Raw genomic sequence first — 24,651 nt, 5'->3', positions numbered from 1 at the left:
TTAATATATATACATATGTGTAAAAGATTTTTTTTTAAATTCAGTACTCTTAAATAATCCCAGATGCTTTAAAGCGAATGGCGTGGCCAGCTCAATTTACGGAAATAGTACTCTTTATTATATCATTTTAGACCAAGATTATTTCACGTTTTTATTAAACAAACACATTTTATTGTCAAATTATATTAATATAACACATTACACTGCAATTAATACATACAAAACAAATGAGAGTGATGTATAAATTCAAAAACGTAATGATTTTACTATAATCTGTGTTAACATACAAACTAAATCCAGACTGGTAACATTTAGAGGCCAAGCTTATCTTCAGAAAGCAACACAATGAACATAATGATTTTAGTAAGTATAATCCTATTGTCTTTAGCTTTTATTACAAATAAATAGACAAAATAAAAACAGCTGTCAGGACATGCCTTAGTTTAAATCTACACAGCAGGAAATGAAAAACTAAAAAATACCAAAAAAACAAAAACATATTCAGACCTGTTGAAACATACAGTGTGGTTTACATAAAGGAGCATTTATGAATAAAGGTGACACACAGATGTCTGTTCAGATTATATAAACTGAGGTGAAATTATGAGGAAAATGGAAAACATTACAAAACTGAGTCAATGTTCTAATGAAAGAATAATTTGATATTAAAATTGTTCTTTACACAGGTTAGCATAGCATGAATATCCGACGCTCAAAATGAAACAACCCAAACACCCGAACATGAATTTAAACTCGCAACCATGACAGATCTTGAAACGTGTTGACTTTAATTATTGGGTCTCTTGAACATGTTAAAAGTTTTCATTTCACCACGTTGACCTTAACGCTTCCTTTGGTTGATCATTCTGAGCACAAACACGTCAGAACTGAAGATTAAATTTGATTTACTCGTCTTTCCTTCCTCTGAATTCAGCCACCAAAGCTCCAAACTTAACATAAATACAGCTCTGCAAATAAAACCAGGTTATCTTTAAATGAAAACCACCCATCAGCAACATTAAATGAGGAATCATCTAGATTTTGAAGGGCATTAATCCAATCAGATTCACTAGAGGGCTGTAAAATGTGCCTGCCAGAGAGGATGATGGGAAATAAAATCATCAGAGAAAACGACGAGTGATGTTAAATTTTAGTTTAGGACCAACGGGAGATAACGAGGTTCCATGAAAGAATGAATTTATTGCCAAACCACATTCTGACATCTGAGAGAGTGACAAGTTATTTTTATTTAAATTCCAAAAAGGTTCTGCATCGTCTTCCTGTCCAAACATTAAAAAAAACTGCTTTAACCATTAAATTTCCTCTGTGCCATTTTTAATGAGATGCGATGTGTCATGAGTAACACACTCTATTACTCTCTTCTCATCTACACTTTCATACATCAGTCATTTCCCCCAGTTTTTGTCAAATTTAGTGGCACTGATTTTCCTCAGTATTAATGTTTCAGGGGTTTTTCAGGTGCTCCTCAGCTCCAGCCTCTAACCAGGACCTGTAAAATAGGGTATCAACAGCATGCGCTTCCTCTCCTGCTCCTCTCCCACAGATCTTCCCCCTGAGCCGCCTCCAGTCCTCCTCCTCCCCAGAAGATCCTCGCTCCTCTAGTTGTAACTCTCAACATAATTGGCCGGCAGCATGCCCGACTTGCCGGTTCGCTGCACAGTGCCGTACATCCAGCCCTCGTCGATCGGCTGAGCATTGATAATGACGTCACCGTCGCGGAAGGAAACCTCGTCATGGTCCTGAGCTGCGTAGTCGTACAGCGCCCGATAGACGCGCTGCAGGAACAACAACAGAGTTTGGACACCGAAGAAAACCACATTTGCTTCTTTCTTGCTGCATTCGTGGTGCTCAGACCACAGTTTGGGTCGAAGGGGCCGACGCATCACTTCCTGTTTCACTTGCTTAAGTGAGGTTTCGTGCTGAACCTACCGGGGTGGCTGCGTGCGGAGGGGAGGTGACGGATCTGACAGAGGACATGCTGGTCTGGTGCATGTAGCCATGGTGCTGCTGCTGCAGCTGCACTCCCTGATGATAAGCTCCAGGAAGCACCGGAGCTGGAGGAAGAAAAAAGCCACAGTTAAAAAGACTCTTCTGCTGTGAGCACAGAAGTTCAGGGTTGTGATTCCACCTGTTAAAACATTACAAATGTGTTAATTTTGGATGAGAGAGCTCAGAAGATGAATGACACCAGCCGGGCTACCGGGTGTGTTGGTGCTGCTGCCGTCCCAGAGGTCAGAGGTCAACGAGCTGAGCGACTGAGACTGCTGCGAGTGCTGTCTGCTCAATGTGCGGTTGGCCCGCTCTAACGGGGCGCAGGATTCATCCGGCGCCGACGACACGTCCAGGGGAGAACAGAGAGAATTCAAGGTTGCAGGAAAATACAGACGCGGCCGAACTGAGACGTGCAATTACAAACTGTCCACTCATGTTAATCAAACTGGGCCAAAACGTGCACAAAGTCACTGCACACGCCCTCCAGGAATCATTCATTTAACAGCAAAGAGACTTTAAAGCCGAGTTGACTGATGTTAGATCACTTTCCCAGCACAAAAGCAAGAGAAGGTGAAGCAGAAAGGCAGCAGAGACTGTGAGGGGACCAAGGGGCGTTAATGACCACGGGCGTATTATCTGAATGGGAGGGGGGCTCGGCTGGACTACCAGACATCCTACGAAGACTAATGGACTGTATGTTGTCCTCCAGGGGGTCGAAGTCAAAGATGGAGCCGGGGTCTGTCCTCCACACCTTCAGGTCTTCAGAGAGGACAACCTTGTGTCACAACAACATGGACGCAGCCGAACCAGGCGACGTGGGACAGAATCGTACGTGACCAGGAAACAAGCGATAGGTGGACTCACTGACCCACTATGATGCCTCCGGGTCGCCTGTCCAGCTCCATCGACTGTGGGTGGATTCCTTTGCCGTAACCGCTCTCCCCCATCATCTGATTGGCCCGCTGGTAGCGATCCATGCAAGGATTTTCCAGCCCTGGTGCGCAGCCCCGTCCACGCGTCCGCTCAAAGTCCTCGTGGTACTTGGCCTGTTAGAAGAAACACACATCAGTGAAGAAAATAATGCAGACAAGGTCTCACACACACACACACACACACACACACACACACACAGACACACAGCCAGAGCATTTGGTCAGTGAGCAAACAAAAGATTTGGATGTTTGGACACACGACATTCTGTAAGCTGCCACCCAGGTTTCTGTTAGCATCGGTGTGTCAGTGGTGCCACGTCACTCGTGTTAGCTCCTCCCACAGCCAGGCAGGAAGGATGACGGCCAGCCAGCTACCATTGAGACCACTTCCTGTGACCTCCTGACACGCCTGTATTCAGGCGTGTCCAGCTCAGTGCAGCTCCGCCCCTTCACTTCCTGGAGGCCTCGCTGATACTTCACCTGTCGGTGGGAAACAGAACATGAAAGAACCCGAGACTCAGGCTGCGTGTGCGTGTTTGTGTGTGTCTTGCCGAGCTGATGTTCTCCTGGTTTTGTTTGACTCGCTCTAGCTCAGGTGTGTGTCCGAGGCTGCGGGCCTTCTGTGCTCTCTGCTTGTATTTCACCTGCAGCAGAGATCAAAGCCTCTGTTATTCTGCTCTCTGATAACATTGATGCTACGGGATGATGTTGGGTGCTACGTGTGCGTCTCCTCACTGAGCTGATGTTCTCCTGGTTACGTCGGACTCGCTCCATCTCAGGTGTGTCTGTGACAGCGGTGCCGCTGCCCACTACCTCTCGATACTGGACCTGGGCAGAGAGGACGTATGCTGACGTACTCTTTAGGAGAGCGTAGAGGTCAGAGGTCGAGGCAACTAAATTCAAACATATAATAACCTTAATAATACAATAATTATGAACGTAGTTACGTCATGTCACAGATGCGACAATCAAAAAATGATTGGAGATTCGTAAAAGAGCAACTTTTGATGAAGCAAGTGGTGAATTTGCTTGTGCTGTATCCACTCCTTCTTAATGTACTCAACATATGAAGTTTGAGGGCATACTTGGCTGATCTTCCTGCTGTTCTCCCTGGCCAGGATGATCTCGGGCGTCTCTGTGCTCGAGGACATCAGGCTCTGCGTCAGCTTGGAGTCCCAGCTGTAGCGCAGCTAGGGGGCGACAGAGAGCTGAATGACGATCGTGATTGTGGTGGTTATTGCACATTTGTGGTTCTGTGAACGTCTCACAGCACAGAACAAAACTGGTGGCTCACAGAACTGATGTGCTGCTGATTGAATTTCACTCGCTCCATTTCAGGTGTTTGTGCACCCAGACAGAAGCTTCCCTTCAGACGCTCAGCTTCGTCTTTGTATTTCTTCTGTAAGGCCAGAGGAAACTTCATCACAAACACCCCCCCCACACACACACGCACACACACACACACACACACCTGGCTGTAGACATCTTTCAGGTAGGAGGCGTGCAGCAGGTCAGGGGTGTCCATTACTGTCCCATATGAGTTTTCTCTGAGCTGCTTTGTCTGCTTATAAGATTTCTGTAACACAAACAAACACAGTTAACGTTCAATAACATCCTGATGACATGAAATCTCTGTATCACTGATTATAAAATCAGAACTGCAGCCATTAGCTGAGCTTCTGGACCAGGACTGGACTCAGAGACAGTTTTGGTTATAATAGAAGCTTTATGAATAATGATGAATTTGAAGGTTTGAAGATCCCAGACTCAGAGAAACAGTATTAAATGCTTTTTAAAAATTGAATTTAGGATATAAAACTATTTTCTACTGAGCTCTGTCAGTCAGGAGCACAGGGGGAGGGACAGAGCAGAAGACCCTTGTTGTCCATGAGAGCAGGAAACTGAACAACAGAATTCTGTTCAACGGGGATGGATGCTACAACAGGAAGTAGAAGAGATTCTAAAGGAATCTGTGTGATGGAACATCTTCAAAAACAGTAGAGATGCGCATAAACACACACAATCAAAAACAATCAAAAATCGTTCCGTATCTTCTAGAAAGAAAAAAGTCACCTCGCTCTGGATCTCTGAGGCTCTTTTGGCTCTTTGTATCTCCAGAACTCCTGCACTCAACTCCATGCCTTTACCCACAATCTCCTTCTCCAGATCCTTGCGGTAGTGCTTCTACAGACCCCCCCCCCACACACACACACACACACGTGCACATACACAAATTAGAGAGAGAACATTTGCATTTTTTAGCAAGTGTCTGTGTGCATTACCTCATTCAGTATCTGATTGGCATTTTTAACCCTCAGCAGCTCAGGCGTTTCCTCCAACCCTACACCAGATAAGCCCCGCCCCTTCACTTCCTGTTCCAGGTCTTTCCTGTAAACCTTCTGTATACAGACAAATAAAGGCATTTAAGCAGATCTGCATCTCTTTGTGTGTGTGTGTGTGTGTGTGTGTGTGTGTGTGTGTGTGTGTGTGTGTGTGTGTCTTACCTCACTCAGCAGGCTGCTAGCATGGCAGGCTGTGATGTATGCTGGTGTTTGGTCTATGTCGACTAAAGCTTTGCCCTTTATCTGCTCCTCATAGTCTTTTCGATACTCTTTCTGAGAAACCAGCACACACACGCACACACACACACACACACACACACACGCACACACGCACACACACACACGTACTGTGTATCAAAATCATTAGTTTCAATCTTTGTTCCTTCCAGCCTGGTGAATATTTGCTCAGTAAATTAGGCACGAACTCAAGTTCCTTTAAGAAAGAAATTTGTGTTTGCTCCAGAAAACATTGACCTGCTCCTTTATTCACTTTTAAGGACAACGTGCTGCTCTTCCAAAAGAACACTCATTATTAATTCAAATGTGTGTCTGAGAGGCTGATTCTGTTTCAGCGGAAAGATAAAACACGCTCACGCAGGTTGGTGCTACGCCGTCTCGTTAAAAAAGTGGCTTTTCTTTACCTCACTTTGCATCTTTTGTGCTTCTTTAGAAACTCTATAAGCTTCGGTGTCTCCAAACTCCATCTGAGAGCTTCCTTTGCTCCGCTCAAACTCTTCTCTGTATTTCACCTTCACCAACACAGACAGTTGTGATTCTAAGAGTCGTTACGGCCTTAAACAGGGTGAGAAATTGTCTTGTGCCTGTCAGATTACATAAATGGGCACCTGACTGTGCAGCACTGCGTTCTCCTTGTGGTGGAGCTGTTCCGCTGTGTCCACAACCAAGTGGTACTGAGCCTTTGTCTGCTCATACTTCTTCTTATAGTGCACCTGAAGACACACACAGATCAGAATGGATACAGGTGACATCAGCAACAGCGTCACGGCTGTGACCCCCCGTGTGTCCTACGTTGCTCTGCAGCTTGCTGGCATTCAGAGCGTGTTCCAGCTGCAGCAGGTTCGGCAGGTCTGAAGAACCTTCTTGCTTCTGGTCCTTGCTGGCTTTGTACTTCACCTGGACACCAAAAAGAGACGAGAGACCACCTGATTTCACAGGACTGAGACTGGTCTCCTAACGTCCTGTAGCCAAACCGTGTTAGTACGAGAGGCTTCCTACATTTCTGAGATCTGTCCTGATCAAAGAGCTGATCTCTAATAATCACATTATGTTGATCTTCTGCATGCAAACGTGCAAGCGGGGCTTCAGCCCTTCCCAGAGGAATTCACCAAAACCGTCACGCACTCATTCAAACAGCAAAGAGAGATTTTACGTGTTTCTGACAGGACAAGAGGACAGCACCATGGTTATTACTGGGCTCCCGTCTTTAATTGTTGGCTCCCTTTGAGCCCACATTTGTTCCAGATTGAGGCAAAACGCTTCCTATGCATCCTAATGAGAGTCTCTGCCACCGCGAGAGGCTTTGAGCAGCCGCCAGCGTTTAGCACAACAAGCTGTTACGTAATACTGTGACAGTGGTTGTGTGGGCAACGGGTGTGCGCATGCATGCATACGTGCATGGATGTGTGCATGTGTATTTCTTAGTGTGAGCATATAAATATATATAAATGAATAATCACATCTATGCAACGAAGAACAAAGAAGTGGGTGCATCTGGTATTGTGTGTTCTTCACCCTCAGCTGCTCCCATTCACACAACTTTCTTTATTTGTCTCAAAGTTGCTATGGCAACTCCACACAACCTTTTGGGAGGGAGGGATTGGAGGGGAGATAGGACAGAAGAGGACAGGATCTCGCACCTGACTGGCCAGAGCAGCAGCAGCCTGAATGTGTTTGAAGGAGAGACATTCCAGAGGGTTGTAATGAGGCCGCTGGCCCTTTAAGTGCTTGTCGAAACCCTCCTTATACTTCACCTGCAGGACAGGAATCACACCATCAACCCAGTGCATGCTGGGTATATTGCATGATTTGGTCTGTGTGTTTTACCTGGCTGGTCAGTTTGGAGGCTTCCTTTGCATGATTGATGTCAGTTCTGGCCAAGAGGGAACTGTCATTGTAAACTGGCAGCTTGTTCGTATTCTTATACACAACCTGTGAACATGCACACAAACACACACACAATGTAGGGCACTCTTACGTAATGTCAGTTCAATGTTTGCGGCAGCGTGCTTTCTATAATTAATCAGCACTTGACTCAGAACAGCTGAAGAACAGGAACACTGTGAAAAGCAACACTGGACCTCACACACACTCACACACACACACACACACACACACACACACACACACACACACACACACACACACACACTCACATCACTGGCCAGTTTAGCTGCATTGGTGGCACTGATGATGTCAGGTCTGTCAGCCATCATGCTGAAGTGATGAAGCTCCTCTTTTCCTTTTCTGTAGTTGACCTTCGGCCAGCAGGGGGCGACATATACAAAAGTTAAACATTACCCTATAAAGGTCACGAACTAGAAAACATATTACCCCACCAGTGTAACGCACTACTGCTAATGATCCTATTGAGAGGTGAATTCAGAGATCTTGGGTATCAACCAGTATTTAGTCTCTCTGGAAGGGGGATCATCTAAACTGGTTTTGTGTCTGTCAGCTGCTTTTGATCCACTGGACATGAGTGGTGTACAAATGTGTTGTCACTTACGTTGCTCTGGTGCTTGTTGACCTCTGTGGCGTGCGCCACCTCTGGCAGCATTTTCATGCTGGTGAAACTTGATTTCCCTTTTTCCCGATTGAACTTCTCCTTGTAGAATTTCTACAGATATGAGAAGAAAGGTGACTTTTTCATTTTTATGGCTTCAAACATCCTTAATAACAACTATAGTGTCATAAAGTGACACCTAAAGAGACACTGGACTCTGACTCCACACTGGTTTACCTGTAAGTCCAAACTCCAGCTCCGTTAACACATTTCACATAAAGCTCACTGATTAAACTTGAATCACAGCTTTAAAAATGTAAAGCAGAACAGGATTTGTCGGCGCTGCGGTGCTTTATGCTCCAGTTAGTGTCAGATTGCTCGGTCAATAGAAAGGAAACCTAAAAGCATCTGACAAATTTACCCCGAGGTAACATTTTCTGCCCTTGGGGGGCGGCCGACATTCACGTGAGCCCCCGGTCAACGTTCACCGTGCTGAGCTGCACGTAAATAACGCATAACATGAATATGAAGAGGTGCATTGGAACTAGTGAATGATTAATAAATAACAAACACACAACAAGCAAATTTATATTAGGTCAATTTTCTGATTGCACATGAGGAGTGTGTGTGTGTGTGTGTGTGTGTGTGCGTGTGAAGGCAGTAGGTCAGTGTCCATGTCCTCGGGCTGTAGTACAGCTGTTCTTTCACACAGCGCCCCGCCTGTACAGCGTCATGGCTGTTTAAATGCACAGATATAAAACACTGACAGGTTTGATTGGTGCAGAAACTCACGTCGCTCTGAGTCTTTGTCAGCTCCTTGGCAAAGACGGTCTCGATGGTTTGGGGCATTTGGGCGTACAGGCTGCAGCTGGCGTCTTTCTTACTCCCCTCTTTGTACAATTTCTACAAAACATGTTTTAAGTGGATATGAAAGGTCAGAATATTTCCCTGGAGGAAAACCATTGTTGCCTGTCCAACACGCGGCAAGTTACAATTCTACATTTCAGAAAAAAAAGGTGAATTCTAAATCAGATTAAAACAATTAGATTTTTGACACAGGACTCAGGACCAGAAGAGATCAATTCATCTGTAACTTGCATAATTAATTAATTACAAAATAGGAAGTAAACAATGGTGAACACATCTAAGACAGCTGTAATTACCGAAGACCACATTTCCCAGAAGCCTTAGTGTTTGACAGTGGGAAACAAATTAAGTTTAAAGATGACATTTCTGGTATTTGCGTGTTCATGGGTTGTGTTTGTTTGTGGGCCCGTGCGTGGTGTGTGTGTGTGTGTTGTGTGCGTGTGTGTGTGCGTGTACCTCGCTGCACAGCTGACTCTGTTCTTTAGCATGTTGCATTTCTTTGGTCTCAGGCAGCAGAGAATAAAGACAGTTGACCAGCTGGTTCTTCCCAGTCTGCCTGTATTTTAACTGGAAACAGAACCATGTGTGGTCACATGACCGCGTGTGGTCACATGACAATCCCGTCAGTCTGACGTGAGTTTCAAAAAAATCACGAAAGAGTGAAACATGATTCTGAGAAGAACCTGAAAGAAATCTTTGAAAGAAGATTCAACCAAGACAATAAAGATGAGCAAAGAGTAAAGTTGAATTCTAGTTGCTTGGATGAGCCTAAAGAAAAATACCGAGTCAAATTCCAGTTTCTCACCTCACTGTGAGTTTCAGCCATTTCTTTGACAAACTGAGTCTGCAGCGTCTCCGGTAGCAGAGAGAAGAGCGTGTTGGGCAGGTCCTCTCTGTCCTTCTTGTACTTGGTCTAATAGATGTAAAACAAATCTGTAAAGACGGCAAACGTCAGTAATGCTGAGGCGATCTGATGCCAACAGGCCGTCACCTGACTCTGCAGATCAGAGATCTGCTTCACAAACTCCGTCTGGCTGGTTTCTGCCATCCGATGAAAAACACCGCTGCTGAGCTCCCGCCTGCCTTTCTGCTTGTATTTGTTCTGCAACACACATTTGGGTAGGTGGGTTCTACACTTCCATATTCATTTGTGCCACTGGCACCTTCACACGTACCTCGCTCTGAAGCTCCGTGGCGGCTTTAGCGAGCTTGATCTGTTCGCTGTCGGCCATGGTGGCGTACAGGCTGGAGCGGAGCTCTCGTTTACCCTCCTGATATTTTATCTGCATATCAGAAAGGCAACAACAGTTCTAATCAAACCCATCGTCTGAAAATAAAAAAACAAGATCTTCAGAGTTTCTGGACAAATCAAAGGAAGCAACTGAGAAGGTTTTACATGATTTTAAAGGGGGAACGGTGAGCGGACTCCAACGTGTACCTGACTCTGCCGCTCGCTGGCCTCTTTAGCGTGTAGCGTCTCCAGCGTTTCGGGGAGCTGGTGGTACAGGCAGGTCTTTGCTTCCTTCCTGCTGGCCTCCCTGTACTTGGACTGTGAAGCACATTTCCAGGCAGACATGGCGGTGAAATCAGTTCAGTGATGAACTGGAAGAGCAGCCCACTGATGTAAATCAACGCGGACGCCAGTCTCACCTCACTCTGCAGCTCGGCGACGGTCTTGGCGAGCTGGGTTTCAGCGGTTTCTGGCAGCTGTGAGTAGAGGCTCTGAGAAAGGCTCCTCAGCCCTTCCTCCTTGTATTTATTCTGGACGGGAAACATTCAGAGCCGGAATTAAGGGAAACTTTATTGATGTTTAATGATACAACTGTGAAAACAAGCGGCCTCTCTCGCAGCGGTCAAGAGAAGGACTTTCTAGTTTACTCCCATGGATAATTGGGGGTCATCAGCATAACAGAGACAGAACCAGCAACGATGAATCGTCACATGTGGTGGTTACCTCGCTCTGCAGGGCGGCCATCTTGGCAGCAAGCTGAGTCTCGGCCGTTTGCGGCAGCTGAGCGTACAAACTGGACGACATCAGCTTCTTTCCACTCTGCTTGTACTTGTTCTACAGGAAACAGGGTCCAACCAGCTGACATGGACTGATGCTTCCCAAGGAGCTCCACGTGGCAACAAAGACTCAATGCTTCACATCTGGATCGACACTAAACTCTCACAGGTTCTTTCGTCATCAAGCCTTTATCGATGATTCTAAAATGTATTTTTGTAACCTGCCGAATAGCAAGAACCTTAAATAAAGAGTGTGTTTACCTCGCTCTGCAGCTCCGTCACCTCTTTAACGCGCTGCGTCTCCAGAGTCTCAGGCAGGTGATGGTACAGAGACGTGGAGGCTTCTTTCTTTACTGCTTCCTTATACTTAATCTAAAGGGTTAAAACAAATCACAATGCTTCACATGTCTCAGGAGAAGACACAAACTGAAGTGCCAGGGTGGATGACGAACAGAGAGCACAGGAGGAGGAGGAGGGAGCGAGAGCGAGCGAGGGGGAGAGAGAGAGTCTGAAATATTTCTGATAAGAAAACCAGAAAAAGCAACAGTGTTCAGATTATCTGAGGTGTTTGTGACAGAACAAGTCTTTGTCTCACCTTCATGTCTCCTCAGGAAACACAACGGACAGCAGGAACTGAACTATTTTTACTGCTATTAATTAGTAATAATATATTACAATATGGTGTACACACAAGTATCATCATTAGCTCCAGCGAGAAAATTCTTAAAACGTTTGATTTGTCAATGCTGTAAAAGCTATTTTGCCTGTCTTATACCTGTTATGACGAAATACAACTTAATATAATCATTCTGAAAGCCTGTGTGTGCTTGTTTCTCACCTCACTGTGAGTTTCAGCCATTTCTTTGACAAACTGAGTCTGCAGCGTTTCCGGTAGCAGAGAGAAGAGCGTGTTGGGCAGGTCCTCTCTGTCCTTCTTGTACTTTGTCTTCAAGCAGAAAAGTCCACAGCACATTAGATAAATATCCTTAATGTCTACGTCCTTAAATGTCAACACCGGTACGATCTCCGTGTGATGCACCTGTAGACCGTCAGAATGATGCGTTCATGGTCCTCACCTCGCTCTGTATCTCTGACATCTGTTTAGCAAACTGCGTCTCTGCTGTCTCAGGCAGAGCCGAGTACAGGTTCTTACTCAGCTCCTTCTTCCCATCTTCCTTATACTTCAGCTGATGAGCGGACATCAACAAATCTATCAGAGGCTGAAGCTGATGGCCAGGAATTATTTTAACGACGCTCCTCACCTCACTGTAAACGCCGGTCAGCTCTTTAGCCAGCCGCGTCTCCGACGTTTCAGCTAACTGCTGATACAGCGAAACGCTCATTTCCTTCTTACAGTCCTGCTTGTATTTCACCTTCAATAAAGATAAAAAATTGAAAGAAAATAAAAAAGGAAACTAGTGTCTTTTCAGCTAATATCTTGTCAAATGTAATAACAGTGTTAAATTGCGTGGAAGAAGCCATAAAATCAGCCAGTATGTTACCAAAGACTTTAACTATGACAGATATTAACTTCCATTTTTGTTGCAGACACAAACATCATTTATAGGTGCAGTCAAAACTATTTAACAGCTTACCATCACACGACATTCGCCAGATTTTATAGCTTCAAACTTCATTTAGCAGTAAGATAATTACACCAATGTTGACGCCTTCAACAGGCAAACTGACGTGAACCTTGCTACTGATTACCGTAATATTCAGCCATGCTAGTTCATTTGCGGCAAAAACACCTGAATTCCAGAGTTTTAAACTCTATTTCTGCATCCTGCACCTGACTCTGCAGCTGCGAAGCCTCTTTAGCGTGAACAGTTTCCAGAGTTTCTGGCAGCTTCGAGTATAAACATCTGGAGACGTCGGCTCTTCCTGCTTTATATTTGTTCTAAAAGAGAGCGCGTCAGATGTGACATTTAGACTCAAAATCACAGAAGAATATAGAATTTCTCTAAACGAGGGGCTGTACCTCACTTTGGACTTCAGCAAGACTTTTGGCAAACTGGGTGTCGCTGGTTTCTGCAAGCTGAGAGTAAACGGTGACACTCTGGCTCTTTTTCACGCTCTCCTTGTACTTGTTCTGCAAAAAAACACATCTGTTGCACATCCTTTTCAGGATAAAGACCTCTGGTTACCCTACGTGTGTGTGTGTGTGTGTGTGTGTGTGTGTGTGTGTGTGTGTGTGTGTGTGACCTCGCTCTGTATCTCAGACATCTCTCGAGCAAACTGTGTCGCCGAGGTTTCAGGAAGCCGAGAGTAGAGAGGTGACGCCAGCTCCTTCTTCCCCTCATCTTTATACTTATTCTATTGGAAGAAATTAGAACACCGTACCAGATAAACCGGTCCGATTCCAACGGGACAGAGAGGGCGGTTTGACTGGTTGCTCTGGGGCTCACTTCACTTTGCAGTTCTGTCACTTCTTTGGCATGTTTGGTCTCCAGAGTTTCAGGTAGTGTGGAGTAAAGTGATGACGCCATCTGCTGCCTCCCTGCCTGCTTATACTTCACCTGATCAATGAACACACACACACACACACACACACACACACACACAGACACACACAGAGACACACACACACACATTTACAGGGAACAAGGTGATGATCAATGTTTCTGCATTGCAAAAACCCTCAGATTTAATAAAAATAGGAGAGAGTTTCTCACCTCACTGTGAGTTTCAGCCATTTCTTTGACAAACTGAGTCTGCAGCGTTTCCGGTAGCAGAGAGAAGAGCGTGTTGGGCAGGTCCTCTCTGTCCTTCTTGTACTTTGTCTAAATAGGGAAAGCCATTTCTCATCAAAGAGAGGAACAAAGGGGAGGCAGAGAGAAGTGAAGCTGTACCTCACTCTGGATGTCTGACAACTGTTTGGCCAAATGAGTCTCGGCGGTCTCAGGGAGGAGATGATACAGTGGTGTTGATGTGTCCTTACCATTTTCTTTGTATTTTAGCTGAAATTCCAGTATCAACAGTAATCAGAAGTGTGCCTGAGTAAGAGGTCACATGATCAGAAGCAGAGCGTAGTCACTTGACTCTGAAGCTCCATGGCTTCCTTGGCGTGCTCCATCTGGAGGGTTCGTGGGAGGCTGGAGAACAGGCACGATGGCAGCTCCTTCTGCCCCTCCTCTCTGTATTTCACCTGCAAGACAACAGCATGAGCGGGGAGTCCAAAATGATCAGATCTGGGGCGTAATTGTGTACCTGGCTCTGGAGCTGCGACGCTTGTTTGGCGTGTTGGGTATCGAGAGTTTCGGCCATCACAGAATACAAACAGCTGCCGGCTTCCTGCCTCCCAGACTTTTTATACTTTGTCTGAAAATATGAAATATTAGTTAAATGAATACATTTATAAAACAATATTTGCATAACGTGTGAAATACAATAAAATTATTTGTCATTTTCCACCAATTAAACCATAAAAAACATTAAGCGTGTTATAATTGGATGTCGTATTTTTTGGAACCACAATCTGCTTCTGCAAGTTAATGAAAGAGTTTGTTTCTGAGCTGCTGTTTCCAGATGTTCTGACAGGTTTGTGCGGCTCTGGTTGAGCTTTGGGTTACCTGGCTCTGCAGCTCAGAAACCGCTTTGGCAAACTGAATCTCTGCAGTTTCAGGCAGCTGAGAGTAGAAGCTCTGACTGAGGTTCTTCAAACCATCTTCCTTGTACTTGTTCTAGACCCAGAGACAGGAAACAGTGTTGATGGATGGATGCAGATTGATGAACGGCGCCTGACTCTGACTTCTCCTACAGCGCTCTGCATGTCGGTCAGCTCGTGGACAAACTGGGCCTCTGGAGTGTCGGGCAGCTGATGGTAGAGCGGGTGGCTCAGATCCTTCTTAACGGCATCTTTATAACTGATCTGGAGAAAACAGAATGGAGAGTGTGTGAGAACTGGTGGTGAGTTGTCTGCACAGGTAAAGGTTGTGGCTGTACCTGACTCTGCAGCTGGGAAGCCTCTCGAGCATGCTGAGTCTCCAGAGTTTCAGGTAGTTGCTGATACAGAGATGTTGATGCCTGCTTCTTTCCAGCTTCTCTGTATTTAATCTGAACACATTCAAGTTTTACACTTTCACGGGACAACAAATCCATCATGTGAGCTGAGATTCCAGGTGCTCTATAAATCATTCTTCACGGTTTATCTGCTTCATCTCCAGACGATTCCCTGTTAAATCAAAAGCAAATCCATTCGAAGCTTTAGCTACCTCGCTCTGCATGTCTCCCAGCTCTTTCGCATGCTGCATATCGAGTGTGTTGGGCAGCACCGAGTACAGGCTGACTCCCATCTCCTTCCTGCCGTCTTCTTTGTACTTCACCTTGTGATTAACCAGAAGAGAACAAAGACAGAACAGTGGGGAGAGCTGCTAGGGCCTGAAACCTGTGGTGGAGGTGGAGGACGCTACCTCACTGAGCATGTCCATCTGCTCCCTCACAAACTGAGTCTGGAGGGTTTCTGGCATCAGGTGATACAAACTGCATGAGCCCGTCTTTGAACTCTGTTTGTAGTTCAGCTGATCGAGGGGAGAAGGAAAATGAACAACAGCTCACTGAAGCTCTGGAGTTATATCCATCTAACTTTGCTCGTTACCGCCGCCACATTTCTGTCACTTTAAAGGTTAAACTTCACCTGGCTCTGCAGCTCTGAAGCCTCTTTGGCATGCTGGGTTTCCAGAGTCTCTGGGAGAGTCGCGTACAGAGAAGACACGGCTGCTTTCCTTCCCGCTTCTTTATATTTCCTCTGAAATGGGTCATAAACCAACAATTAAGCTTGTCTTTTTCGTACATTCTTCCTTTTATTCACAAGCGTTCACAGTTTCTCTCCCGTTGAATTGAGCTTCTGTTCGTGTTGTAACTTTTATAGAAATGAGTCTCTGACCTCAGGTTCATGAATACTTAACAAGAGTCTATTAATAGTAAATAAAGTCTCATTCAAACCTAACTGTCGTTTTAAGAACAGCTGATATGGCAGAGGAGCATCTATGGAGAGGTTCAGAGCTCCTCCCTGTTTGGGTCTGACTGCTCGGTGTCGCTCACCTCGCTCTGCAGTTCAGACACACGTTTGACAAACTGGGTCTCAGATGTTTCTGGGAGCTGAGAGTAGACGCTCTGACATAAGCTTCTTTTTCCTTCTTTGTACTTGCGCTGGAAAAAACAATGAAATGAAAGTTCATTTGCTTCTTTAAAAAGAAACTGCCTGCGAAAGCTCTTTGATTCTGGTTCTGATGCTAATGGAGCCTCATATGAGTCTGGGAGGTATTAAAATTAATGACACAGAGATGATCTATGTCTGATCCAAAAACATTCAGTTACAGCAAATCCAGAATCCTTCCTGAGTTTAATACAGAAAACGGCAACTATGCTGTGAAATCTACTGATTATCCTTGAAGGAGGGTGTTGGAGTTATTTTCAGCAATGGATTAATGAAGATTTGGTAATGCAGTCAGAGTCTCTCGCAGCAGTAAAGAGAACGGTGCTTTTCCTGGGTGTCACATGACCATTGCGTGTATTTACCTCACTCTGCATTTCAGTCATCTCTCTGGCAAAGCTAGTTTCCGCAGTGTCGGGCAGAGTGGCGTACAGGCTGCTGGAGACATCTTTTATCCCACTTTCCTTGTATTTGACCTGAAAGATGACAGCAGTAGTCAGCCGAGCACACCAGACTCTCTCCAGCCGTAGTCTCGGTGGTCTTTTTAAACAAGAGATTTACCTGCCTGAGCAGCTCAGCAGCTTCTTTAGCGTGTTGCGTGTCCATGGTTGCAGGCAGGGTGGCGTACAGACATGAGTTCATCTCTTTCTTACCTGCCTCCTTGTACTTGACCTTGGAAAAACAATAACACAAAGGCGTTGACCTTGGCTTCCACTTCTAGCGCTGATGATGTAAGTTGAGGTGTGAGTGGCGCACCTGACTCTGCAGCTCGGACAGCTGCCTGGCCAGCTGTGTCTCACTGGTCTCTGGCAGCTGATGGTACAAGCTGCTCTGAAGCTGCTGCCTCAGACCTTCTTTATATTTGACCTTCAGGAAGCACAAAGACTCCATAAAACATCCAGTATTTCACACCTATGTACTAGAAACATGAATTAAAGAACTAGAATGTGGGTGTGATCAAGAGAAATTGTTTGGTGTGAGTACCTGGCTGCACAGGTCTGAGGCTTCTTTGGCATGTTGGGAGTCGATAGTCTCAGGCAAAACAGAAAACAGGTTGATGCTCACGTCCTTTCTGTTATCATCTTTATACTTCACCTGAAAAAGAAACAGGAGTACTGATGTTTACCCAACAGCACCATGAGCTCCTTCATGGAAGTGCAGGCCAGCCAGTCTGCACTGACGTCACCTCGCTGAGAAGCTCAGAGACTTCCTTGGCGTGGGCTGTCTCCAAGGTTTCTGGCAGCAGGTGGAACAGTGTGGAGGAGAGATCTTTCTTCAGAGAAGCTCTGTACTTCAGCTGAAACACGCGGGAGCAGAGACAATTATCCGTGTTTAAAAACCGGCAGGGCGAGGCATGAAAGCGGAGGTGTGCGTCTGCGTTACCTCGCTCTGAAGCTCAGAAGCTTCTCTGGCATGCAGCGTCTCCAGAGTCTCAGGCATGGTGGAATAAAGGGACCCTTCTGCCTTTCCCTGCTTGTACTTCAACTACAACAATTAAAACAATTACAGCTGCTGGACTGACTGTAAATCCGAAGGTGCATGTAGAAATGCAGGTTTGTGTTGGTGTCAGTGGAAGAAATAGGCCCTTACGTCACTCTGCACCTCAGAAACGTTGCGAGCGAATTGCGTCGCCATGGTTTCAGGCAGCTGACTGTAGACGCTCTGAGAGAGGCTCTTTAGACCTTCCTCCTTGTACTTTATCTGGAGAAGACATCATTTGATGAGATTCAGTTGAAGCTCATTCAAGATGAGCATAAATTTTACCCTCTGATGCGGGAAAAGAAAAACCTTCTGCAATTTTTATTTCCTTTCCTGGTTTTGAAAAGAACACATTGAATAATTTATGCCGCAGCTGTGAGACATTTACACTCTGTTCACAGGCATTATCGTGTTATTGTCTACTATTGATGGTGAAATAAAAACCATCAGATGCTGTGAAGAACACGTCTTTGTGTTTTCACAGACGAGCCTCGACACCCACTTGAGCCTCACTGGCCTTGATCCCGTGATGGTTAAAATGCAAATGAGAGGCCGCGGCGCAGAAAAACTCTTTGATCCTGTTTTCACACTGCTGGATTTATGAAGGAAAACATCAGAGTGAAGCTCAAACGGGTCCAAATATCCTGATCAGTGTTACGCCATCTCAGCTGAAAACAGTTTTAAACCAACCTCATCTGAGTGATCGTCTGGATCATTGAGGATTAGCAGATTTCCTACCTGACTGATCTTGTTGCTCACTTCTCTGCTGAAGATAGTTTCTGGTGTTTCAGGCATAGTGGAATACAAACTATTGGACATCTCCTTCCTGCTTTCTCTGGATGCCACCTAACGATAGAGAAACATAATGAGTGGATCAGCAGAACCTTTTTAAAAGTATCCAGGTGATGCTGCTGCGTTCTGGACCTGACTGTGCAGCTCTGCGGCCTCCTTAGCATGCTGAGTCTCCAGAGTGTCGGGCAGACGTGGGTATTCACAGTTCTTCACCTTTCCTGCTGCTTTATATCGAACCTGCACACAACATAAATGAAAACCTTTTAAACCAAATGACTTTTAAGAAGGAAATTGTAAATGTGTTTCAGTCACTTTTGAAAAACTTGAGTTATCGTTTAAAGTTGTAGCTAACAAAAACTTGAAATGTAGCCATTTCAGCTAAAATGTAAAGGTCATTAGCAGGATCCACTCCTGCATATCATCTCCTGAAAAAGACTCTTGTGAGCATTTCATTAAGGTTTTACGTCATTTTTACCCTCCAGGACACGAAACGATCATCTAGCTGCTGATGTGCTGCATTAAGTTAAAATAAATCTAAAATTAGTTTCTTTTATCTGCAAATAAAAGGTCAAAGCTGATAGTCCACTTAGGTCCATAGACATAGCGCCAGAAGAAGGCTGCAGTTCTGCTTGGTGCTCCTGTGTGGGCTCAACGTTACGTTTGGTACCTGACTCTGCAGCTCGGACAGCTGCCTGGCCAGCTGTGTCTCACTGGTCTCTGGCAGCTGATGGTACAAGCTGCTCTGAATCTGCTGCCTCAGACCTTCTTTATATTTGAGCTGCAGAAAAGAATGAGTGATCCCGTCATCGTACGATCACAGTGATGCACAAAAGTTGTGAGAGTAGCAGAGAACCACAAAAGGACGTATTTGAGTACATGGCTCTGCAGGTCGGAGGCCTCTTTGGCATGCTGGGTGGCGATGGTTTCAGGTAGCAGAGAGTACAGGCTGATGCTCATCTCCTTCTTACCATCCTCTTTATACTTCACCTGGTTAAAGAAAACAGGCCTGGGTGCAGTTACCTACTGTCAGAGGTTATCTTTATGTAATTATACTAATGCCTGACAGCAAAACATACAGTAAAGAGGCACAGGTATACCCCACAAAATAAACACTGTGTACCTCGCTGCAGAGCTCAGACGCCTCCTTGGCGTGCGCTGTCTCTATCGTCTCTGGGAGCAGAGAGTACAAACAGGAGGCCACGCCCCTCTTGTCCGCCTCTTTGTACTGCTTCTAAAATTCAGAAGAAGTTAAAACTTCTTCAGATTTAGCATTTGAAGACATACTGATCTGACCTGGCTCTGCAGCGCCGCAACACTCTTAGCAAACTGAGTCTCTGCAGTTTGGGGAAGCTGAGAATAAAAACTCTGAGAGAGGCGTCGTCGGCCGGCTTCTTTGTATTTACTCTGAAACAGAAATAAAAGCATGCGTGGTATGTGAAGTGATCCTGGATCAATTCGAGGTGACTGAGGTGAATGTTCCTGGTGTGTCCTACCTCACTCTGCATTTCTGTCATCTCTCGAGCAAACTGGATCTCCGCAGTGTCAGCGAGCTGAGAGTAAAGAGAGGATGGAGCTCTTTTAACCTGCAACTTAGGCCGATAGTTCACCTGAAAGAGACAGACATGAAAAGAGAGGATGAGAGACCCAGGACCTGTGTGTGTGTGTGTGTGTGTGTGTGTGTGTGTTTGTACCTCGCTCTGCAGCTGAGAAACCTCCACAGCGTGCTGTATTTCTGGGGTGTCTGGCAGTTGAGAGTAGAGGGAGATGGAGGCCTTCCTTTTTCCATCTTCTTTGTACTTTTTCTGAGACAGATTGAGAAAGGCCACCGGCATTTTTAACGTGCGATTGGTGAACATGATGCAGATCATAGCTGAAAAGGTTTTTCCCCTTTCATGCAACTGCTGCATATTAAAATGTTCCTACACAGCTAGCGCAATTAGCTGCGTTGCTAATACCAGAAGTTCTGATGCAAGCTGGACCAGAATGATGCGATTGATGAAACAGCATCACTGATAGAAATCAGAATAAAGATCTCGTTGCTGTACCTCGCTCTGAAACTCTTGCACCGTCTTTGCCAGCTGCATCTCGGCGGTCTCAGGAAGTTGAGAGTACAGACTGGTGCTCATCTCTTTCTTTCCTTCCTCTTTATACTTGTTCTGAGGAACAGAAGGTTCTGAATGTGACAAATGGAACGGCGCCAGAAAGCTTTTCAGTTAAGTCTGGTCTGAAACAGGTTTCCAGGACAAACAGAATTTAATGGTCCAGAATGACCAGTAAAGGCTGCTTGTTATTCTCTGCTGCGCTGCTGTTAACTCATATAGAGGAGCTGGTTTTTCCTGACTCAAGAATAACTGGACTCATCTCTGAAGTGGGAGGAAACAGTCTGAGACCAGATGGAAGACAGAAGAAAAGGACAGAAGTAACTTTCAGCATCCATCATCCATCCATCCATCTATCCTGACCTCGCTCAGCATCTCTGTGAGCTCTCTGACAAACTGAGTCTCGACTGTTTCTGGGAGCAGGGAGTAAAGAGATGAGGAGAGCTCGGTCTTCATGTTTCCTTTATATTTAACCTGGAAATGAAGCAGAGACCAACCAGCTTCCACAGTTATTATTCAAAACGAACATTCTGATCTGTCTAGATTCTACAGACTTTAGGTTGGAGCCACTGAGAAACGTTTGAAAATGTCTGTTCTTTGTGCTGCTCCTCACAGACACTGACATCAGTACCTCACTCCGCAGCTCTGAGGCCTCTCTGGCATGTTGGGTCTCAGGAGTCTCAGGTAGGACCGAGTACAGAGACATGGAGGCTTCCTTCTTACCCTCCTCTTTGTACTTGGACTGAAACAATAACACAAACCAGATTAGTGTGACCGTCTGTGTGTGTGTGTGTGTGTGGGGCTGTGTGTTCAAACCTCAGATATGACAGCACTGATGTTCTTGGCATGAATGAGTTCTGCTCCAGGAACAAACAGACTCTGACCTCTCATCTTCTCCAAGTCCTCTTTATATTTCACCTACAGGCCAGAGGAGGAACGAGCGTGTTCACGACCGCACACAAAACATCTTTTAGTGCTACAATCCAGAACTGTCGTTGTCTGTGTAATAAACCCAACGATGGCTGTGTTGTCGATTACTAAAAGAACCTTTTTTGGGAAGTGGTGCAGCCTGGGAGCAAGAACAAGACCACTCCTCTCGAACAATGTCTGACATTACTGTAATGAGGACAAGTGCCGCATAAATGGAACAATGGGATTGTTCGCCGTCTTCCCCTGTTTGTGTTGAAACTGTAACATGTGACGCAGTTCCCGTCATGCTCTTGCATTCTTCTGCTGGATATTTCTGGTTTCTGTCCACACAGTTGAATAGTTGATTGTTTTTTGTCAAAGGCTTGAACTCTACAGACTCACTGATCTTTAGGTGTTGCTACAATCACACACTTCTGTGACGATACTACTGTAGCAATCAGACTTTGTAATCAGGTCAAGATACAGTTTTGTAGAAATCTTTAAAAAACAGAAAGAAACAATGACAAAAATGTTCTTGTTTCATGAGCTGAAGCTCAGAACTGTAGAGAACTGCTGGTGGGTTGACCTGATTTCAGCGCAGCTGATGAGTCACGGTGCTGAACGCGAGCTGCCGTGTTGGATTCACCTCTGCCGACCCGCTTCTCACCCTCCCACATGCAGCTACAGTATCCAGCCTCATTCACCATTCGGTTGTGAGATGTGAGCTTCAGAGGACGCCAGCAGCGGTCAAAGGACTTCTAGCTGTTCACGTATAGTTAAAAACAGCCGCTGGCTGGTAGTCATGGCAACCATGTGCTCAAATCTGAAGAGGTGGAGGAAGAGCGTGAAGGCCTGCTGCTGCCAGAACTAACCCAAGTTTAGATCCAAACAGCTCTGGTTCGCTGAAGAACAATTAGTATGTTCATATTTTGGTCAGAACCTTCAGAATAGCCGACAGTGGACTGATTTACCCCTCTATTACTGGTCCACCTACGGTGTCCTGCCTCAGGGGACGGAGGTATAAATGCAATAAAATAACGGAGCCTGACAGCACCACAACGGCGCAGTGACAGAAAGCTCAACCGGACTGAAGGAACTCACATCACTGGCGAGCAAACTGCATCTTCTGTTGAACGCCGGGTCTGGAAGTGGAGGCTTCACACTGGACCAGAGCTGCAAACGAGCAAACAATAAGCAAACGAGCAGAGAGGAGAATTCCTTCCGTCTCTCCACCGTAATGTTGTGTTGATAGAAGGCTGGAGGGCGTCACTACGGAACCTCCGCTACCTTTCTGCTGAACGTCCTCACCTCTGATTCCCACAGCCCCGTCAACTTCTTTGCTCGACTCTCCTCTTCCTCCTCTCCTCCTTTCATCTCCGTTCTTTCCTTCTCCAGCTCCTCTTCTTCATCTTCTTCTCCCTCTCTTATTTTGTCAGTGTCCTCCGGTTCTTTCTCCTCTGTGTCGGTCTTTTCATCAAGGGTGTCGACAGCTGTTGTTGTGACCGTCGTAACTACGGTCTCTTCCGAAGATTCTTCCTGCTTTACCACCTTTGTTGTAACCTCCACCACCTCACCGACCATCTCTGCAGGGGCCTTCTCTACCTCCATCTCAGTCTCCTCTAAGGACAGAGGACATCTCACCTCTGTACGTTTCTTATGCTACACTCAAAAGTTAAGAAAAAGCAAAGGAACCCCAGAAAAATTCAAACAAAATCTCAATTCAATCTTGTGCTCACCTTTTTCACGACGGGCTCAATGAACTTTACTTTTGACCTTCCCTCCTCTCTTCAGTCAAGGTCGTTGTTTGGAAGGTTCCTGGAGCTGTGACCTTTGGGGGTTTTCTGATCCGTCTGATGCCAGTAGGACTGTTCCAAGCCTTTAGCTCTTCGTTGTTGTCGCGTTCTCCAGCTCAACCTTCTCACGTCTTGGTTCTCTGATTTCTAACGTCCTCATCTACTCGTCTCCTCAATGTACTCTCATCAGGAAGTCGTTATCACTATTAATGTCCACATTTAGCCCTCCACTTAAGCCCTTATCGGTGCCAAGCCCTTCAGCCCCGTCAGTGCCAGCCTCGGGTTCACAGGTCTGAAGGGCACGTCGGTGAACTGGAAAGAATTTTCTGAGTGTCTGATGCCGCCCTAAATATGAAGTCATGTTTTTAAACCATGTCCCTTTTTGATTTGACTTCTCATGAGTGAAATGGAACTACATGTTATCTGCTCCTGCTGCCATTATATGGCCATCGACGACGCCATCGTTTACAGCTGTGACAAGATGCCAACACATCATCACAGATGATAACATCTTAAGGCAGCATGAGCCTGATCCTGTCCTGATGGGATCCACCGTTAAAGCTCATCACAACTGAGATGAAGGCAAAGCTGGATTCCAAACATCATCTTCACACCAGCTCCATCTATCAGACCTCAAACCTCCTCTTCTCTCATCAGGTCAACCTTGAAAAGCTGAGTAGCACATAAACATGTGGGCTGATACTATTGAAGCAGAGGCTGTGTGTGTGTGTGTGTGCATGTGTGTTTATTTAAAGAGGAGCGTGGGGCGAGGAGGAAGAATATGTGGTGTGTTAACACAGTGGACTAATATGATTACTCACCCAGGCAAACACAGGAAGAGAGCAGAAGACTGATGGGACTCTGTCCATCCAGGACAGAAAGGATCACATCGAACAAACGTAAAAACAAACAACTAAAACAGGAAATTAAATCACTTTTCCAGAAAACCCTGAAAAACAAAAACAAACTTTGAATGAATAATTTGATATTTATTAGTTAAAACAACTAAATTTAGAAGGAAAGAGGCCACTTACTCAGTTTTTGCAGAAATTCCTCTTCAAACAGATAAAAATGTGTGTGTGTGTGTGTGTGTGTGTGTGTGTGTGTGTGTGTGTTTGTTCACTGACCAAAGCACCCAGCTCTCATACACTTCACAGTTTAAACACACATGCTTATTGAAACATGAGATGTGTGTGTGTGACCATACAATACTGATCTGCTCCTGAGTTCTTCTCAGTCTCTGCATCTCTGGGGTGTCCGACACGATGCTGAACCCTCGACCTTTGCTCTCCTCAAAGTCCTTCTTGTACTTGACCTGCAGGAGATCCAAAAGGTCAGAGATATTTTTCTACTTAATCCTGATTTAAACACACACACACACACACACACACACACACACACACACACAGCACGCTCCCTGTTGTCTGCTGAGTAGACATCTGTGCTTTTGTACACTTGTCTACAGGGTTCCAACAAACACACTCTCTCTCTCACACATGCAGGCAGGCACACACACACCC

The 24,651-nt window shown here is 45.5% G+C and overlaps 1 protein-coding gene across 1 annotated transcript; it reads right to left on the bottom strand.

Moving 5' to 3' along the window:
* Nucleotides 1–95: 95 nt before the first annotated feature.
* On the bottom strand, nucleotides 96–24,109 carry LOC130513622 (nebulin-like). Its single transcript, XM_057012438.1, has 71 exons — nucleotides 23,953–24,109; nucleotides 23,075–23,803; nucleotides 22,647–22,957; nucleotides 22,440–22,511; nucleotides 21,246–21,347; nucleotides 21,061–21,171; nucleotides 20,793–20,903; nucleotides 20,376–20,486; nucleotides 20,022–20,132; nucleotides 19,824–19,937; nucleotides 19,624–19,734; nucleotides 19,451–19,561; nucleotides 19,207–19,317; nucleotides 18,998–19,108; nucleotides 18,463–18,567; nucleotides 18,277–18,384; nucleotides 17,650–17,760; nucleotides 17,443–17,544; nucleotides 17,246–17,356; nucleotides 17,044–17,154; nucleotides 16,816–16,926; nucleotides 16,621–16,731; nucleotides 16,425–16,535; nucleotides 15,948–16,055; nucleotides 15,541–15,651; nucleotides 15,317–15,424; nucleotides 15,119–15,229; nucleotides 14,850–14,960; nucleotides 14,665–14,775; nucleotides 14,477–14,587; nucleotides 14,115–14,225; nucleotides 13,942–14,052; nucleotides 13,757–13,864; nucleotides 13,580–13,687; nucleotides 13,313–13,423; nucleotides 13,110–13,220; nucleotides 12,886–12,996; nucleotides 12,697–12,804; nucleotides 12,167–12,277; nucleotides 11,981–12,091; nucleotides 11,743–11,850; nucleotides 11,166–11,276; nucleotides 10,852–10,962; nucleotides 10,548–10,658; nucleotides 10,336–10,446; nucleotides 10,073–10,180; nucleotides 9,889–9,999; nucleotides 9,703–9,810; nucleotides 9,354–9,464; nucleotides 8,823–8,933; nucleotides 8,034–8,144; nucleotides 7,681–7,782; nucleotides 7,352–7,456; nucleotides 7,165–7,278; nucleotides 6,317–6,421; nucleotides 6,133–6,237; nucleotides 5,929–6,036; nucleotides 5,450–5,560; nucleotides 5,228–5,344; nucleotides 5,019–5,129; nucleotides 4,417–4,521; nucleotides 4,240–4,344; nucleotides 4,031–4,135; nucleotides 3,681–3,773; nucleotides 3,497–3,589; nucleotides 3,321–3,425; nucleotides 2,882–3,059; nucleotides 2,680–2,772; nucleotides 2,222–2,323; nucleotides 1,951–2,075; nucleotides 96–1,796 (listed from the first exon to the last, which is right to left on the bottom strand). The coding sequence occupies exons 3-71, from the start codon at nucleotides 22,944–22,946 to the stop codon at nucleotides 1,620–1,622; spliced, it is 7,800 nt and encodes a 2,599-aa protein (XP_056868418.1). The 5' UTR covers nucleotides 22,947–22,957; nucleotides 23,075–23,803; nucleotides 23,953–24,109; the 3' UTR covers nucleotides 96–1,619.
* Between the last annotated feature and the right edge of the window lie 542 nt (nucleotides 24,110–24,651).

Source organism: Takifugu flavidus, chromosome 17, assembly GCF_003711565.1.
Source record: "Takifugu flavidus isolate HTHZ2018 chromosome 17, ASM371156v2, whole genome shotgun sequence".
NCBI classification, from domain to species: domain Eukaryota; kingdom Metazoa; phylum Chordata; class Actinopteri; order Tetraodontiformes; family Tetraodontidae; genus Takifugu; species Takifugu flavidus.
This window is presented reverse-complemented; position numbering and strand designations above follow the sequence as displayed.